At 37.7% G+C, this 18165-nt stretch overlaps 2 protein-coding genes across 3 annotated transcripts in view; one reads left to right on the forward strand and one right to left on the reverse strand.

Annotated features, from left to right (window-relative positions):
- UTP20 (UTP20 small subunit processome component) overlaps positions 1-1358 on the forward strand; it is an 87716-nt gene extending 86358 nt beyond the window's left edge. Inside the window, exons 61-62 of the mRNA XM_069581061.1 lie at positions 644-789; positions 1033-1358. Coding sequence (XP_069437162.1) covers positions 644-789; positions 1033-1188 — 302 coding nt within the window. The 3' untranslated portion in view covers positions 1189-1358. The remainder of the gene's footprint in view (positions 1-643; positions 790-1032) is intronic.
- Positions 1359-6133: 4775 nt separating this feature from the next.
- On the reverse strand, positions 6134-17230 carry ARL1 (ARF like GTPase 1). Of its 2 annotated transcripts, XM_069581062.1 has the most exons (6): positions 16441-17199; positions 14115-14252; positions 12137-12218; positions 11137-11248; positions 9177-9355; positions 6134-8464 (listed from the first exon to the last, which is right to left on the reverse strand). In XM_069581062.1, exons 1-6 carry the CDS (start codon positions 16442-16444, stop codon positions 8434-8436), a joined length of 546 nt encoding a protein of 181 aa, XP_069437163.1. In that variant the 5' UTR covers positions 16445-17199; the 3' UTR covers positions 6134-8433. The 2 variants fall into 2 exon arrangements, with proteins under 2 accessions (XP_069437163.1, XP_069437164.1); XM_069581063.1 differs by lacking the exon at positions 14115-14252 and having other exon boundaries at positions 16441-17230.
- Positions 17231-18165: the final 935 nt, after the last annotated feature.

Genomic DNA, 18165 nt, shown 5'->3' on the forward strand with positions numbered 1-18165 from the left:
GAAAGCAAGGGAGTAAAGTGAATGTTAAGCGTTTTAAAATATTAATAAATGAAGTAAATGTCAAAACAGTAGCTATCTTATTCCTACAACCTTGAGAGTGTTTTAGAGTAGGTCAGGTTGGCTTTGGCTCTCAACCAGCACTTATGGAGCGCCAAATATTTGCCAGGCACTGGTGGTTAAAAGGAGTCATTGATCCCCACACCCCCCGCAAAAAAAAGAGGTTACAGCCAGAGCCAAGCCTCTGTGACCCATGAATTAGAGAGGACCTAGAGATACATGCTTACCTTTCTTTGCCCCCATCTGCACAGACCTGAGCAGGTTAATAAAGATAACACAAAGCGTCTGTCCAGTTCTCAGATTACTTCCATGTCTTCTGAGCCAGGGTCCCTGTGGGAAGGTGCTTCATGGTCTCTGATCTCTGGCCGCATCCTTGATGAGGAGGTGCCATGGAATGCTGTGTCCAACACCTCTGCTTATTCTCCTCTCAGGAACTCAGAAACAGACTAGTTTTCAGATCAGTGTTTAATGCTGAAGTAACAAAAGCGATCATGCCTTGGGAATTTAAATTCTGCATGTTAATTTTGTACATATTCAAATATGTCCTTTCCTATGTGTTCCTAATTGTTACTCTGTGTATCATTAGATCCTTCACTGAAGAATCTATCCCAGGAAATTATAGAATTACTGAAAAAGCTGGTCGGGCTTGAGAGCTTCTCATTAGCCTTTGCCTCTGTACAGAAACAGGCTACTGAGAAAAGGGCACTCCGGAAAAAGAGAAAGGCTTTGGAGGTAGGCTTGCTGCTTCAAATTGATCTGTTCATTGGGCTTAACTGTTTTTAACCAGGCGTGTGTGCATGTGTGTGTCATACTTACCCAGGGAGGAAAGAGGAATTGGCTATGTTTGAGAGGTGGGACTTTATAGCTGGGGCTCCATATTTTGTGATGTTCAAAAATGATTCATTTCTGCATTTGAATTTCATTGGTTTAACATTTACTTTAAAAGTAATACAAAATTTCTATTCTTTTTTCAAGTTTGTAACTAATCCTGATATTGCTGCCAAGAAAAAGCTGAAGAAACACAAAAATAAAAGTGAAGCAAAGAAGAGAAAGATTGAGTTCCTGCGTCCAGGCTATAAGGCCAAGAGACAAAAGAGCCACAGCCTGAAAGATTTAGCAATGGTGGAGTAAAGTGCTCCCTGTGCTGTGTCCGAACTTACCCGGAAACATGAACTTTCTGGTGTACCTGCTGGTCCACAATCATAGCAGGTTTTATTATTTAATTTAAACTTTGGCATAGATTGTATATTATATAGTTTAATATAATTCATGTTTGTTTTTAATTAAAATATTTCATACTACTACTGTATCTTCACTGTCTAAAAAGCATTTGACACTAAAGAGTTTAAAATGTAGTTTTCTTTTATTAAAAATACACATTAAAATAGCAAGACAGCAGGTAGAAGAAGTTAGTAAATCAAGCAGATTTGCAAAATTATAAAATTTTACATAGATATTTATAAAGATACATATACCCATTTGAATGCAGAGTTCCAAAGAATAGCAAGGAGACAAGACTGGAGCTCTCTTCAAGAAAATTAGAGATACCAAGGGAACATTTCATGCAAAGATGGGCACAATAAAGGGCAGAAATGGTATGGATCTAACAGAAGCAGAAGATATTAAGAAGAGCTGGCAAGAATACACAGAAGAACTATACAAAAAAGATCTTCATGACCCAGATAACCATAATGGTGTGATCACTCACCTAGAGCCAGACATCCTGGAATGCAAAGTCAAGTGGGCCTTAGGAAGCATCACTACAAACAAAGCTAGTGGAGGTAATGGAATTCCAGCTGAGCTATTTAGAATCCTAAAAGATGATGCTGTGAAAGTGCTGCACTCAACATGCCAGCAAATTTGGAAAACTCAGCAGTGGCCACAGGACTGGAAAAGGTCAGTTTTCATTCCAGTCAGTCCCAAAGAATGCTCAAACTACCACACAGTTGCACTCATCTCACACACTAGCAAAGTAATGCTCAAAATCGTCCAAGCCAGGCTTTAACAGTACGTGAACCGTGAACTTCCAGATGTTCAAGCTGGATTTAGAAAAGGCAGAGGAACCAGAGATCAAATAGCCAACATCCATTAGATCATAGAAAAAGCAATAAACATCTGCTTTATTGATTAATCCAAAGGCTTTGACTATGTGTAGGTCACAACAAACTGGAAAATTCAAGAGATGGGAATACCAGACCACCTGCCTCTTGAGAAATCTGTATGCAGGTTGAGAAGCAACAGTTAGAACCAGACATGGAACAACAGACTGGTTCAAAATTGGGCAAGGAGTATGTCAAGGCTGTGTATCGTCACCCTACTTATTTAACTGATATACAGAGTACATCATGAGAAATGCTGGGCTGGATGAGGCACAAGCTAGAATCAAGATTGCTGGGAGAAATATCAATAACCTCAGATATGTAGATAACACCACTCTTACGGCAGAAAGCAAAGAGGAACTGAAGGGCCTCTTGATGAAAGTGAAAGAGGAGAGTGAAGAAACTGGCTTAAAAGTCAACATTAAAAAAACCAAGATCATGGCATCTTGTCCCATCACTTCATGACAAATAGATGGTGAAACAATGGAAACAGTGAGACGGGAGCTCCAAAATCACTGCAGATGATAGCCATGAAATTAAAAAGATACTTGTTCCCTGGAAGAAAAGCTGTGATCAACCTAGACAGCATATTAAAAAGCAGAGACATTACTTTGCCAACAGAGGTCTGTCTTGTCAAAGCTATGGTTTTTCCACTAGTCATGTATGGATGTGAGAGTTGGACTATAAAGAAAGCTGAGTGCCCAAGAATTGATGCTTTTGATCTGTGGTGTTGGAGCAAGACTCTTGAGAGTCCCTTGGACTGCAAGAAGATCCAGCCAGTCCATCCTAAAGGAAATCGGTCTTGTATATTCTTTGAAAGGACTCATGTTGAAGCTGAAACTGCAGTACTTTGGCCACCTGATGCAAAGAACTGACTTACTTGAAAAGACCCTGATGCTGGGAAAGACTGAAGGCAGGAGGAGAAGGGGAGGACAGGGTGAGATGGTTGGATGGCATCACCAACTCAATGGACATGAATGTGAGCAAGCTCTTGGAGGTGATGATGGACAGGGAAGCCTGGAGCAAAGAGCTGGATACAACTGAGCGACTGCTGAACTGAACACTTGAGCATTAAGAAAGATCTGCACAAATGGAGAAGTTCACATTCATGGGAAGGAAGATTTAGTATCATAAGTTGCTGGTTCTTCCCCAGTTGGAAACCTACGGTTAAATACAAATCTGAGCAAAATCCCAAAGGAGTTCCTCGTATTATCCCAACAAGCTGATTCTAAAATTTATATGGAAGATAGTAAGTCGAAAATAGCCATGATACTCAAAAAAGGAGAAGAGCGTAAGGGGCTTGTTCTGTCAGAGAATGAAAAATAAGACAAAAAGTAAGTGCTATCTAGAGAGGGATGATGTGAGAAAAGAACTTCTACTTATAAGATGACACACCCGGGATGTGGTATGTACCTTATACTGATAGAGGATTAACAGCACCCAGGCTAGATAACAAATACCAAAAACCAACAAAGATGATACAGTTGAAAAAGTGGCAAAAGATAGAAATCGGCATTGCAAAGGAAACGTAAGTGGCCCTTAACCCAGTTACCAAATATGGCTGTAACAGGCTGTAACCAGTACTTGTGTACTGGTTTTTCCCATGATCCAGCAGATGTTGGCAATTTGATCTCTAGTTCCTCTGCCTTTTCTAAAACCTGCTTGAACATCAGGAAGTTCTCAATTCACGTATTGCTGAAGCCTAGCTTGGAGAATTTTGAGCATTACTTTACTAGCATGTGAGATCAGTGCAATTGTTCGGTAGTTTGAGCATTCTTTAGCATTGCCTTTCTTTGGGATTGGAATGAAAACTGACCTTTTCCAGTCCTGTGGCCATTGCTGAGTTTTCCAAATTTGCTGGCATATTGAGTGCAGCACTTTCACAGCATCAACTTTCAGGATTTGAAATAGCTCAACTGGAAATTGCCAACATCTGCTGGATCATGGAAAAAGCAACAGAGTTCCAGAAAAACATCTACTTCTGCTTAAATATGCCAAAGCCTTTGACTGTGTGGATCACAATAAACTGTGGAAAATTCTGAGAGAGATGGGAATACCAGACCACCTGACCTGCCTTAAGTATGCAGGTATGGAAGCAACAGTTAGAACTGGACATGGAACAACAGACTGGTTCCAAATAGGAAAAGGAGTACGTCAAGGCTGTATATATTGTCACCCTGCTTATTTAACTTCTATGCAGAGTACATCATGAGAAATGCTGGACTGGAAGAAACACAAGCTGGAATCAAGATTGCTGGGAGAAACATCAATAACCTCAGATATGCAAATGACACCACCCTTATGGCAGAAAGTGAAGAGGAGCTAAAAAGCCTCTTGATGAAAGTGAAAGAGGAGAGTGGAAAAGTTGGCTTAAAGCTCAACATTCAGAAAATGAAGATCATGGCATCTGGTGCCATCACTTCATGGGAAATAGATGGGGAAACTGGAAACAGTATCAGACTTTATTCTGGGGGGCTCCAAAATCACTGCAGATGGTGACTGCAGCCATGAAATTAAAAGACGCTTCCTCCTTGGAGGAAAAGTTATGACCAACCTAGATAGCATATTCAAAAGCAGAGACATTACTTGGCCGACTAAGGTCCGTCTAGTCAAGGTTATGGTTTTTCCTGTGGTCATGTACAGATGTGAGAGTTGGACTGTGAAGAAGGCTGAGCGCCAAAGAATTGATGCTTTTGAACTGTGGTGTTGGAGAAGACTCTTCAGAGTCCCTTGGACCGTAAGGAGATCCAACCAGTCCATTCTGAAGATCAGCCCTGGGATTTCTTTGGAAGGAGTGATGCTAAAGCTGAAACTTCAGTACTTTGGCCACTTCATGCAAAGAGTTGACTCACTGGAAAAGACTCTGATGCTGGGAGGGATTGGGGGCAGGGGGAGAAGGGGACAACAGAGGATGAGATGGCTGGATGGCATCACGGACTCGATGGACCAGAGTCTGAGTGAACTCCGGGAGTTGGTGATGGACAGTGAGGCTTGGCGTGCTGCAATTCATGGGGTGGCAAAGAGTCGGACACGACTGAGCGACTGAACTGAACTGTGTACTGGTTAGTAAGTCACTGTCTTGAGACCAGCTCGTGGTGGCACTCATGAACTTCAAAACCGCCACCTTGGCTGTAGGAGTCCCTAGACACCACTGTCTCACCACACCAGAAATTAAAGGACTAAAACCTGTACTAGTAGGGTTTTGGTATCAGCTATGTCCTTTTTTTGAGTCACTCCTGTATTAACCTTGTTAATAATTAGGGAAATGCAGATTAACATGTGTGTGAAACTCCATTTTGAACCCTTCAGATTAACAAGGCTGACAATACCAAATGTGGGGACGCGTGGAGGAAGAAAGGGAACTTTTTTATAAAATACTATGGAAAACAGTATGGCATTATGTTGTTCAACCATATGTTATCTTTTGCCTCTCTACACTTGATGTATTAAACAGAAGCAATATTCTTTAGTATCCAATACATTTGGAAGGGTAGGGGGAGGAAAAATCCTACACTTTACATTTTATTTAACTCATTTATTTAAGTCTTTCTAACAGCTTCCTAAAACTCATTATTTTACAGATAAGGAATCTCATCTCAGGTTAAATAATCTACCTAAAGGTGACACAGGTTGAATGTGGCAGAGTCAAGATTAAACCTGGGACTGAACGCCCATGCTCTTTATGGTGACAGGGTTAGAATATTACAGCATATGGCATAGGAATCAAATGTTCAAACATTCATGAACTTCACAATTTGTGTTGTGATGTAGTTTGTATCTCAAACAGGAGTTCTCACACTTCCAAGGTGTTTGTAATATCCCAAAAGGATAAACATGGGGCATCCTGGAAAGCAGACCCAATTCTAAGTGATTTAAAGTGCAGGTATTTGCTTTTATAGAAAGTTTATAAATCAAAAGTTATTAATACTAAAGGCAAAGTCAGGAAAAATAAATATCTCAAGTATATTGAGCACAGCTTTGTTTTAATCAATATTTAATCATTCTAATCAGTATTTAATCAATATTTATTCCAGTAAATATTTATTGAGAGCCCAGTACCAAGTATGTGCCAGGTGCACCACGCTAGATGCAAGGGATTCTAACAGTAAATACGGTATGGTCCCTGCCCTCAAGGAGCTTACAGTTCCACAATTTAAAGTGCATCTCAGGTATTCTGATAATAGAATTCCACTCTCAATTTCTCTTTCTAAATTTGATCACATGACACAGCACAACTACTAAACAGAATTATAAAACAGAATGTTAGCGCTAAAAGAAACCTTTGATATTATTTGTACAAAAAGAAAAACCAAACAGAAACTGATGGAGTGGCCCTTTGTGCCTAGAACTCATATGCTCTGATTTCAAGTTTGGTCCTTTTCAGGCTTCTCATGAAACAAGACTCAGTAGATTTTTATAAATATAAACATTCAACCTCCTGTAACGTACAGCTGTTTCCTGCTAGACAAGGACCTTCTCATTTATACCAGGTTAATGTCAGTGTATGCTCTATTTATCCCATCCTATTCTTTGTGGCAAACCAGAGGGATCAGGATCATCCAAGTGCAGGCCTTTGCTACCAAGGCTATTTGTCAGGCAGCATTTGCCTGCCAAGGTTGTACCTCCCCATACTTCTATTTTCACAGTGTTCCTGAACCACCGGGGAGTGCTTATCCATTTAGGTACAAGTCTAACACTAGATATGTGCCACTGACCAGAAAGGGACCCAAGTATAAAGTGCTGATGTACTAGTTTCCTAGCTGACAGACATACAGCCTACCATTTTTAACCATGAACATATTCTGAGGTGCCTTAATGTGCCAGGTACCATACTGGACATTAGGGATATGAATATGAAAAAGACAGTTTGCTCATCAGGAGTGCCTTGCAAACTAGGACACGATGTCAGTTATATACTGTTAGTACTTTGGGGTACACTGGGAACACATGCTCCTGGAAGAAGGCCTGAAAAAAACTGCTCCCAATTTTAGTAATTACTAAGGTCTCTATTTACTTCTGTCTCACTGTAGACTGGGTTGTTTGTAAAGTTCCTTTAAAAAGTCCATTAGAAAATAATTGTTTTTGATAGTCTAGCAGCAGTAAGTCTAATTTTTTAAATCAGGAATACTTAGTTTCTCTCCCTCTAGAATCAATAAGATTTTGACTTTTCACCATTCAAAGTCACATGTTCAATTACAGGCAGATAGAAGGAACCAAAGACAGTAAAAAACATCCTTTATAATGCTTCTTAAAATAAGTCTTGTTTTCAAAAAATTTCCTTTAATATGAAATTCTGTTTAATGTGTTGTGAATTTGATCAAATATAACCATTGAGGACTATTTCTACTACCTCTACTAGTATGGAAAAATTTATAGACATTATTTTGAATGCACTATGTCTACTTCTATTAGCTTAATTTTACATAAGGAATTAAGTTGTGTTGTCAATGCTGGCACTTCCAGGAATTTATAGTATAGTTCATGCGACAAGCTTCTGACCCTGAAATCTCACTGTAAGATCCCCTTGCAGGTGACTTTAGTCAAGCCAGTCTATCAGCATTTTGGGCCCATGTCCATAAAAATGAAGATGTAAAAATGATGTTCTAGCTACATGGCAGGATTCCTGTACAAATTGACTGAGTAGGTCCAAATCTGAAAAAAGTTCCTAAACAACTATAAATAGTATAAAATAATAATTACAGATAAGTCAGTGAAGTTAGCCACCAAAATAATTATTTCATGCCTATAACCAAAAGCTTTTAAACGAAACAGCTTAGATAAAGTGGTCATTAAACAAATGAAGACTATAATTACCCATGCTAAGTTCTTGGCCTTCTCTATTGAGCCTAATCTTTGGAAAAACCTAATTCATTTTAGAGGGAAAAATCTGAGTTAAGATATTCATTAGTGTTAATACAAACAAGATGCAACCACTAATTTAAAAATCGGAGGGTTTTTTTCCTCATTAAGAGTACATTCTTTAATAGGACTGTATCTGAATAATAGGACTGCATACAAATAGAATATATACCTTAACACAAGATAACAAGGAAGGAATATTTTACATTATATAGGGCAGACATTCAGTTGGTTCAATCACGATGAGTTACCCTTCCAACCAAATACTTAGTTTTAATATGTATTACAAATGTTCCAGTCAGTTCGGTATATGCTGACAATCAGACAGCTTTAACATTTAGTAGTGTGGAGCACACTTAACTGTTTCCAAAGGGATATGTGATGTGGTCTTCGTTTCAGAGGAGCAAAAGTGACTGAATTACTGTCTGCTCTTTAATGTTTCAACTAACCTGTGAAGAGAACATGAACAGTTTCATAAAATTAACTTCAAATTTTCAGATATAGAGAATGACCATTTATAATATAAATTTCATACTGAAGATGAATTCCAAAGCACTCTAAATGATGAAGGTTAAGATGGTTATATTAGAAGAATGAAGTTGTGGACTCAGTCTCCACAAGGGTATATTTTAGCTCTCACTTTGTCTATGCTTTGAATGAAAAATCGCTACTTCCCAGGCTGCTACTTACTATAGCCAGGTCAGATGTAGATGATTCAGAGATGAAAACTAGCCTCAGTTCTCAAGGAGATGATAATTTTATGAGCAGATGCACAAACCAACTACAAGACAGTGTAACAAGTACTATTATATCACTGATCTCTGACAAGGACATCTGTGTGTGTGGTAAGGCAGTGGGCCTGGAGGTAGAAAGACTCGAGAAGCAGAGAGCCTCAACCTAAGTCCTGAAGGATAAGGAACTGGAGGGTGAGCTGAGTAAAGGAAAAAGCTATTAATGCAGCAGAGAGGTGGTTTACCTAACTATAATTAGTATGTGTGGCTAAAACAATAGCAGATATACACGAAAACGAGTGGAAGAAAAAGGTGGAGGAATTTAATATGATAAAATGCAAAGTAATCTGGATTTCATCCTTAAGACCAAAGGGAAATTACAAATGCATGTACACACAAATCCACAAATGGCTTCTGGAAACATACTTACCATTCCATTGCCTCATCAAGGCCAGTGCCTTTGGTTGCTGAAGTTTTGAATATTTGCCATTTTCGGTCCTTCAAGGCAGGTAACCCAAGTGAATTTGCCATTTCTGAGGGAGTCATTGCCTGTTCCATGTCCTGCTTATTTGCAAACACCACTAAAATGGCTTTTCTCAGCTCTTCTTCCTAAGTAAAATAAAAAAATACTCTCTAATCAATTTGCTCCTGAGTTTAGGAAGAAATGTCAAAACAAAAATCTTATTTTAAAAGCATATTTCCTAACTCCTTTTTATATTTCTTTACTCCATTTAGATGTTTTGTGTACAAAGGTAAAACAAATTGGTTTTGTGTCTGTAAGTTTTAATATAATAGTCCTGATTCAACCTCCACGTGTACTTTATATCACTAATAAATAAATATTGATTGAATTAATTAAAAGTTAATTCCTAAAGAATGAATACAACTTTTAGTTTTCTATGGAGAAAGATTACACAAGTCAAATCCTAATACTACAAAAAACCTAACAACAATCCAATACAATTTGAGAATTGGGAACTGAAGTTAATAATCCATTTCTTTTATGCCATACTTCATATAATAAAAGTTTATTATACCATGTGAATTACAGCTAAATAAAGCTTATATTTTAAAAATATGTTATAGCTGAGGCATTTAACCAGTCCCTTAAAATTCCTTATACTTTGAATTTGGTCTAAGAAGCTTTTATGATAAATGTGATGCTATGTTGTTTAAAAAAAAAATTTGGCAAAACTTTAAAACTTTAGGTTGAAATTTATAAATTGCAAGTACTAAGAAGTTAATCATCCAAGAACTCAGAAGTCCAAAATATTCTAAGTTTTGGTTCTAACTAGGAATCAAGTTGCCTGGAACTTAAACATTCAATAATTGAGTAATTCAGAATCATAGTTTTAGTGGGAAAAGGAAACCTATACATCTAATTTTCTCAAGCAAAGGCAATTTCATTATTAAGTTAATCATTAGTACATTTGAGAAGCTTATTTAACAATTTTTAAATCTTTTAGATGACTACTTAATGCACCCTCTAAATTCAGTTAGCTTATCAGTATCTTACAATCCTCAGTGAATATAATGTATTGGGTTCTTCGTTAAGAGCTGTGATACACTGTTCCACACATCAGGGGTACAAGGGAAAGGCAAAGAACTTTACACTTTAGGGTGGGAAGCATACATATGTAAACAAATGTTTCAAATAATAGAAAGAAATGGTAAATAGTTACAAAGAATAAAGTAAGATAAAGGGTTAGAATATAACTGAGACCTCCTTTCTGAGGAAGAAACATGTGAGATAAAACATGTCAAGAAGGCAGCCACACAAAGATTTGGGGAAAGAGAATTCCAAGCAGGAGAAGCAAGTGCAAAACCCTAAACCAGGTGTCAGGTACACAAACTCACTGAGCAAAGAAAAGAAATATTGGTATGGCTGAAGTACTGTAAACACAGGAAAGAGTAAAAAAATGATAAAGCTGGGAGAGGTAAACAGGGGCCAGAATTGTGCCAGAAATCCATTCTGAACTTCAATGCTTCTAAAACAAATATACTTTATTATCTATACACTTATATAATAAATCTGCTTCCATATGCTAATTTATACAACCAGAAATGAAGACATTAAAAAAAACAATCACTTCACAGAAGTGACGTAGAATAGTCACTTCAGTTTAGAAAGGGTTTAGCTCTGAATTTTCTGGAAATTAAGGAATTTTATTTAAAGGAAGTTACAGGACTGGAATTTTTTTTTGTCTTCAACTCTTCCCAACAGTATTTTTGGAATAGAAAGTAATTTGCATAAAAGAAAATGATACTACAGACATGGGTGTGGGGAAGACCCCTGTTTCCCTTTTACGTATTTCTGCATGTGACAATAAATAATAAAAAGAGCAAGCAAATATAAATGACTTACCCACATTTTAATAAAGTTTTCTTACCTCCAACATGGCAACTAATTCTGATTTGGAAATGCCAATTCGGTCTCGGTCACAACTGTCAACTACATAAATGACTGCATCTGTGTTTGAATAATAACATCTCCAGTATGGCCTAAAGAAAATTCAGAAAGGGAGAATATATTATTATTTGAAAGATGAAACTGATAGGTTAATTTATATGCTAGGACTTGGCTATGGTGGGGTGAAGGGTGTTACTTGCCAATCCTTTTGCACCCATATCAGTATCAATGCCATGATGAGTGTTTCTGATGGACATGTATCATATCCCTCAGATGGGAATGGGTAGAAAGAATATTGATAAAACATAGGATCAAGGAGCTTCAGAATAAGTTTAGACTACAGGCTGAGAGAAGAATTTATAAAATCACTAAATGTACTGATGAAAAAATGTTTCATGCAGACCTGATCACTGTATCTTATAAATCTTTAACTAGAAACTCCTTAAGAGAAATGGGTTCTTTAAAAATAATTTTAGTAACAGACTTTAAATTGATCACTGAAGACAAGAAGTAGAAATGGCTAAAATTAACAAATGAATCCAAAGTGGTTCAAGAAATAAAATGAGTTAAAAGGTAGCAAAGTGCTTGGGGAATGCATCTAGTCCTAAATAGTGGGCCCAAAAGGTATTTTCATGAAATCCAAAACAGTCTGTCTCACAGAGGAAGGGACTGACAAGTATTAACTAGAGGATTCTTTTTATTTAAAAACTACTTAAGTAATCAGGTCTTGAGACTTTCATGGAAAAAATTTTCATCTAAGTGATATAGGAGAAACTGACTTCTGTAGATTTTAATTATTTTCAGTTAAAAATCTTTAATTCTCAGATTTTAATTGAGAGAATAAGGTGGTTTTACCTCATTTTAAACTAGGTAGCTCCCATTACATTACAAAGGAAGACATATTTTGGTTTATTGCTGTTAACCCTAAAAGAGCAATAAAGGTCCCAATACTACAAAATGGTCTGGCCTTTATACCATACCTGATGCTTGTCTGTCCTCCCAAATCCCAGACTTGGAATTTAAGGTTCTTGTATGTTACTGTCTCAACATTAAATCCAATGGCTGGAAGAGAAAGCAAATTAATAGTATATGTAGACTAATACCTTCTGTCTTCAAAGTGTGCAGTCTGAGTTTCAGCAATTAGCAGTAATTGCTGAATCACATTATTAGTTCAAATATTATTCCATTTACGACAGTATGCTGTGCTATACATACACACACACACCACCCTCCCCCAATAAGCAAGATCAACCCCACTTTCAGGGTATATAAGAACCCCCAGCCACCTCTGCAATTAGATAATTTGCTCAATGGAAATCCTATTATGTTAAACGATGGCATACAAAAGTGTTCAGAAAGTTATATTTAGAAAGGACAGTTGTAAACGTATTACAAAAAATGGAATTTTGGTATGTAGCAAATAGGATAAAAGCCTAGATTCTAAACTTCAGTAAGGCACAGCAATGGCTGTATACCTCTTTATGGAAGCTGAGTTCGCTAAGGCAGGGAATTTCACAGACCTTCTGAAGACTTCCTCAAGAGCTCATCCACAGTAAGGTCACAGCTAGATGGTCAAAAGGGAAGAGTCTCAACCCCTTTCCCTGCCATCTTTCTTAGGTGGAGCTTGGCATCACATGCCTAAAGCAAGATACTATTACTTTCAATGAAAGGAATCCAGAGGAGCTGGAGAAGATGCTGAAAAAACTTAGAAGCTATACATATGAAAATTACTAAGATTTTATAAACTTAAAAAAAATCAAAGTAAGATGTAACTTACAGCTATAATTGGACAATTATTTTTTTAGATTTAAGTTTATACTGGTAAATGATGCTTAAGAGTATATATGGCAAGTATAAAAAAATTACTATAGCACATCTTGAGCGAAAAAGTAAAAAGCAAGTTCATGATGTCTCCCTTAGAATTAGGTAGCAGTGTAATCGCCATCTTCAACCTCAATTACAAATGTTGTTTATTTGCAGAAAGAACGTGGTATAAACCACATCTGCTAAAACGCAATCCACTGAGCTGTGGGTACCACAACGGCCACCTCAACTGCAGCACAGATAGGAGATTTGAGAACCAAAAACCAAAGAAACTGAAATTTCTTGAATGCGGTAGCAAGAAGTAACAGATGACATGGTCCAAAAAGTTCTTTTGTAAAAGCTAGACTTTTCTTTTTTAATCTGGAAGTTTAAATAGTACTAAATAGAAATACCTTGAGTGACGGAGTAACTTAAAGACATTCTTGAACAAACTCTACGAACTATTAAACTTAGTTTAAGTATACTAATGATCAGGGTAAAAAAATGAAAATAGTATAAGTAACAGAACAGTCTTCTTATGTAGTAAATTAGTACTACTAAAGAATATTTTTCTAAGATATCAATTGATTTAAAGGTGTCACTTCTCTTGATATTTTTAAGTTCCAGATTAATTCAACATTCAGTTTCTTCAACTCAGATCTTTAAAAATAATCAATAGGATTACTAAAAAAAAAAAAACAACCTAATCTTAATCAAATAATAACAAGTACAGAAAAAAAAACACTGCACATGTAATAGTATAACTTAGTATCGACATACTGATAATTCTTTACTCAGATTTATGAATTATTTTATATACTTGATTCATTTTCCCTATTCATTGGCTTTATTTTCAAAGCGAATGAATATTTATTATCTTCATTTTATCAATAAAGATACTGGCTCTCAATGATATTATGTGGCTTAACTCTACCCAACTTTTAAAACAGCTCTAAACAGCAGAACCCAGCCATGGACAGGGGTTCATAAATTACACCAAGCTGTCCATAAATATATGAAAAAAAATGTTATCAATATTATGCTCATAGAAGTCTATAAATCTTATTAATTACATTACATATGTATTCAGAAATAGAGTTTTTTCCAATGGAAAACAAAAGCCCCTATCCTATAATTAATCATACCAACACTTACTAGGAATAGTAGTCACGACTTCTCCAACCTGTAATCTGTACAAAATTGTAGTTTTTCCTGCTCCATCTAATCCCAAAATTAAAATCCTCATTTCCCGAGTTCCAAACAGACTGGAAAAAATGCTTGAGAAAAAGCCACCTTAGAAAATAACAAAAATGTATTTCAATATTATTTCAAGAACTAGATCCACAAAACATTTAATCTTGTTCTTTAAAAGCTATACTAAATTCAATAACATTGTAGTATTTTCCTCCATTCATAGGAACATTGCTTCCAATGAAATACATCATTCAACATCAAACTAGTAATTACTGATTGTTACAATGTCCTGGATACTATGTTAGGCAGGCTCAGAAGATATAGGCAAAAAATAAGAGAAATATGACTCCCCTCATGTAGCTCACTTTCTAAACTAGAGAATATGGATAGCTTAACATGATATCCTCATTATCCCTAGAAATTAAAGGGCAAATTAGAATGATAGTGGGACAATGAAGTCCTTGAACATGAAAAGCAATTATTATTGTTGTACAACAGTAGTACCGTAAGTACCTTCAATCACTTAAAATTCTCCATAAGGAATGTAACTTGCAAAGAAATTGAGACAGAAGCCAAAAATAACAAAAATTATTTTTGATGAAAACATTTTAAAAATTAGTAATAAAGCTACATTCAACATATCATGAACTATTACCAGAAAGCTTCCTATACACAAGGTACTGTGTAATATAAAAGCACTTGTGAACAGAGAATAGAATGGTGGTTACCAGATGCTGGGAGAGTGGGGAAAATCAGACAGTGTTAGTCAAAGGGTATACACTTTCATTAGAAGATACGTTCTGGAGATCTAATGTACATCACGGTAACTATATTTAATTAATAACATATTGTACCCTTGAAATTTGCTAAGACAGCAGATCTCAAAGTGTTCTCATCACACACACAAAAAGGGTAACTGTAAGGTGATGGACATGTTAATCTGCTTGAATGTGGTAATATTTCACAATGTATATATATATCAAAATATCATGCTGTACACCTTAAATATACTCAATTTTTGTCATTCATACCTCAATACAGCTGAAAAAAAGTTAAAATTTAAAATCATCCTCTGTGTCAGCAGGGCCTCCCAGTAATAGATTAAATTGTTGATGTGTGTTTAAATAAAATAACCCCTAAGATCTTAGTGACGGAGGTGGAAATTCAGAATCTTTATCATTTCTACAATCAAACAAGATGCTCTTTTAAAATAAGTTCTTTCTTTAATGATTACCCCTCCCCACCCAATAAAAGCACTCTGGCCCTTTCTTACCAAAAGACATTTGAAAAGATTAGAAAAAAGTTACACTGACAATATAAAAAACTTGACAACAGAAACGATGCTCACAAACAACACCTGGTTATTTTACAAAGAAATGACAAAATTTTAAACTACAAGTCTGGAAAAATGAATCCACCATGGGCTAGAGAACCCTGAAAGTTTGTAACATAAGCAGTGTGACTTGACAAAATCCTTTCTCACAGGTTAAAAAGAGGCAGTAGGAAAAAAACTTAAAGGGTTATGCAAAAAGACAAGGCAGTGCTTCTGATGTTTCAGAGCAAGATGGAAACTCCCCAGAAAATAGCTGAGGTATTTAAATAACCCAAAGAATTTGCATCACTTGGAGAGTTGTGAACAAGTTAAAAAATCTGCACCTTCATTTGCGCTCCATTGGGGAGCGAAGCTCTATCTGATGCTTTTGACGACAATGTAGCTCTCTCAATTAGCACTCCAAAAATTGGGTTTAAAACGTCATCACTGACCAGTAATACCTTCCCTGCCCACTTCCCCCGCCACATTCCTCTTACAGAAAAAGTTACAGGCAAGCAGATAAATGCCGTGTTGGCAATAAAACATTACGAGCAACACCTTTTGGATTTTAAACTGACGCTGTCCCAGCGACCAGGGAGACAGTATCAAGCTGCCACTACAAGGTCAGAGCTCATCTTTCACCCAAGAAACCTTAGCGAACTTGCGACTGACATGTTGCCAAGTTCGCAGACCAACTCCGTCCAGCAAGCGGCGCTGGGTCCGAGGAGGTAAGGGAAAAGTTCACCGACCCACGGTGACCCAACCCTGACGCCGCGGGGAGACAGGAAGCGAAGGTTCGAGGCAGAGTCCACGCACACTAGTGAAGAGCCAAGGTGACCGAAGTCCTCAGCAACCAGCTCCCTGAGACGCTGGCTGGGCTTCCCAGGCCTGCCCCTCTGTTCCTCCTCTCCCCAACCCCAGCCCCCTCGGCCTCGGCCTCTCAGTGCGCCCAGGCTCCCTTCTCAGATCTCTCACCCATGATGAACCGCCTGTCCGCTCTCGTCCACTGTCAGAGACCGGCCCCGACCTCGGCAGCGACTCCTATTCGAGTCTCGGCGCCGCCACCTCCCCTCGCCTAGGCCTGCGCTCCGGCACCGGCTCGGACTCTTGGCTCCCAGACAGTTTCTTTGGAAGCTGGGTCAGCCAGCAACTTCCACGTCGGACCTCCCGGCAGGGGCGGGAGCGAGGGCCGCCGCGACTGCGCGCTGGAAACCGAGGCCTGAGCGTCCGCGTCGTCGCTTTCGACGCAATCCCCGGAAAACATGGTGTAGATATTGTGGGAGTCACGAGAGGAAAAAAAAGATTCAAGGACTCCGAGTTGCTCTTGCTTCTGTTTTCTTGGAAAAGAAGTGATTCGGAAGTAGAGAAATTAGAATTTTCATTTTAACTTCTGACACCAAGAAGTGACGAATCCGCCAACCAGGAATGCGCGTCGGGCCTGGATGCGGCTGTCTGACTGGGCGCGGGCGCAGGTTGCGGCGTCGCAGAAATTCCTGGTCCAGAAGCACCCTACGGAGTTTACCTGATTTTCCCCGGTTCCTTTCTCGGATCAGGAAATAGAACTACATAGTAATGATAGGAAGAGCCCTGCGCCACCATTGCGGAGCAGCCTTACAGTGAGGCGGCTATTGAGATTTTAGGCGTCGCAGTGGTCTGTAGGGTCAGCGTTAGAGCCCCTCCTTTCTTCCACCTGTACCTTTCCTGATACTAAAGTCATTACTCTAGGAAAGGTATGTATTTTTAGGGCACCGTCATTTTTCACAATGCAGTCCTTGTTAATATTTTATTATCCTGTTAATATGTTAATAACCTTGTTAATGTTGACCTGGTATTGCAGTCCCTGCTTACTACAAAGGAACATTTGAGGAAGCGGAAGTATAGTAGCACGATAGAATTAAAGCTAGATACTTAGATTGTAAGTCAGTGGAATTTTATTCTTGAGACAAGCGTGTAGAGTTGACGTGACCTCTTTCAAATCTTTGCTCAGATTTTATTTAAAATTGCAACCTACCCTACATTCCCCTTATCCTGATTTTTAATAGAACTTACCAGTTAACATAATTTACTTACTTATTATGCTTATCTGTCTACTTTCTCTCACTAGACTGTTACATCTATGAATGCAAGTATTTTTTATTTTGTTTGCTCTTTTGTTCTTATAATTGGGCACTAAACAAATAGCTGTTGAGACAATGTGTTGAATTACAAGTTTTTAAGACCAATTACATAAGCATTAGTTAACTTAAAACATATGCAACATTATTAAATTTGTTTCCTAAAATAGGCATATGTAAACCACCTGTCCTAATTTGATGAGGCCAAACCGTCTTCTAGAAAGTTATGTTTGAAGAGAAACCACCAGATGGTGGTATTGCCTCAGGCCAATTCTCAGCGGAATGAGATCAGTTGGTCTAATTGATTTAATCCCTTTCAAATGTTATGGTACAATAATAATATGTTAAATTTTAAAATGTGAACGCTTTAATACAGTCCAAGCAAGGAAAACAATTCCAAAATTCTTTTGACTGTAAAGCCACAATTAGATGGAGTAAGTTTAAAATGTTAAAGCTAGAAGGAACTTCAATTCCACCTATCTCAGTCACAGATGAAGAAGTGGAAAAGAGCTAAGCGATAGAGCTAGGACATCTACTGTGATCATTTAACTTCCAGACCTAAAGTAACTACGTTATGATGCCTTCT

The sequence above is a fragment of the Ovis canadensis genome, chromosome 3, assembly GCF_042477335.2.
Source record: "Ovis canadensis isolate MfBH-ARS-UI-01 breed Bighorn chromosome 3, ARS-UI_OviCan_v2, whole genome shotgun sequence".
NCBI classification, from domain to species: domain Eukaryota; kingdom Metazoa; phylum Chordata; class Mammalia; order Artiodactyla; family Bovidae; genus Ovis; species Ovis canadensis.

Bases quoted from the DNA above. Each gene is read 5' to 3' on its own strand.
- ARL1 (XM_069581062.1), bottom strand. The intron at 11,249-12,136 runs GTATGGTATAAA...AATTTTCTTTAG, and splicing joins GGAGGACAGACAAGCATCAG to GCCATACTGGAGATGTTATT. The intron at 9,356-11,136 runs GTAAGAAAACTT...TATTTTACTTAG, and splicing joins AATTAGTTGCCATGTTGGAG to GAAGAAGAGCTGAGAAAAGC.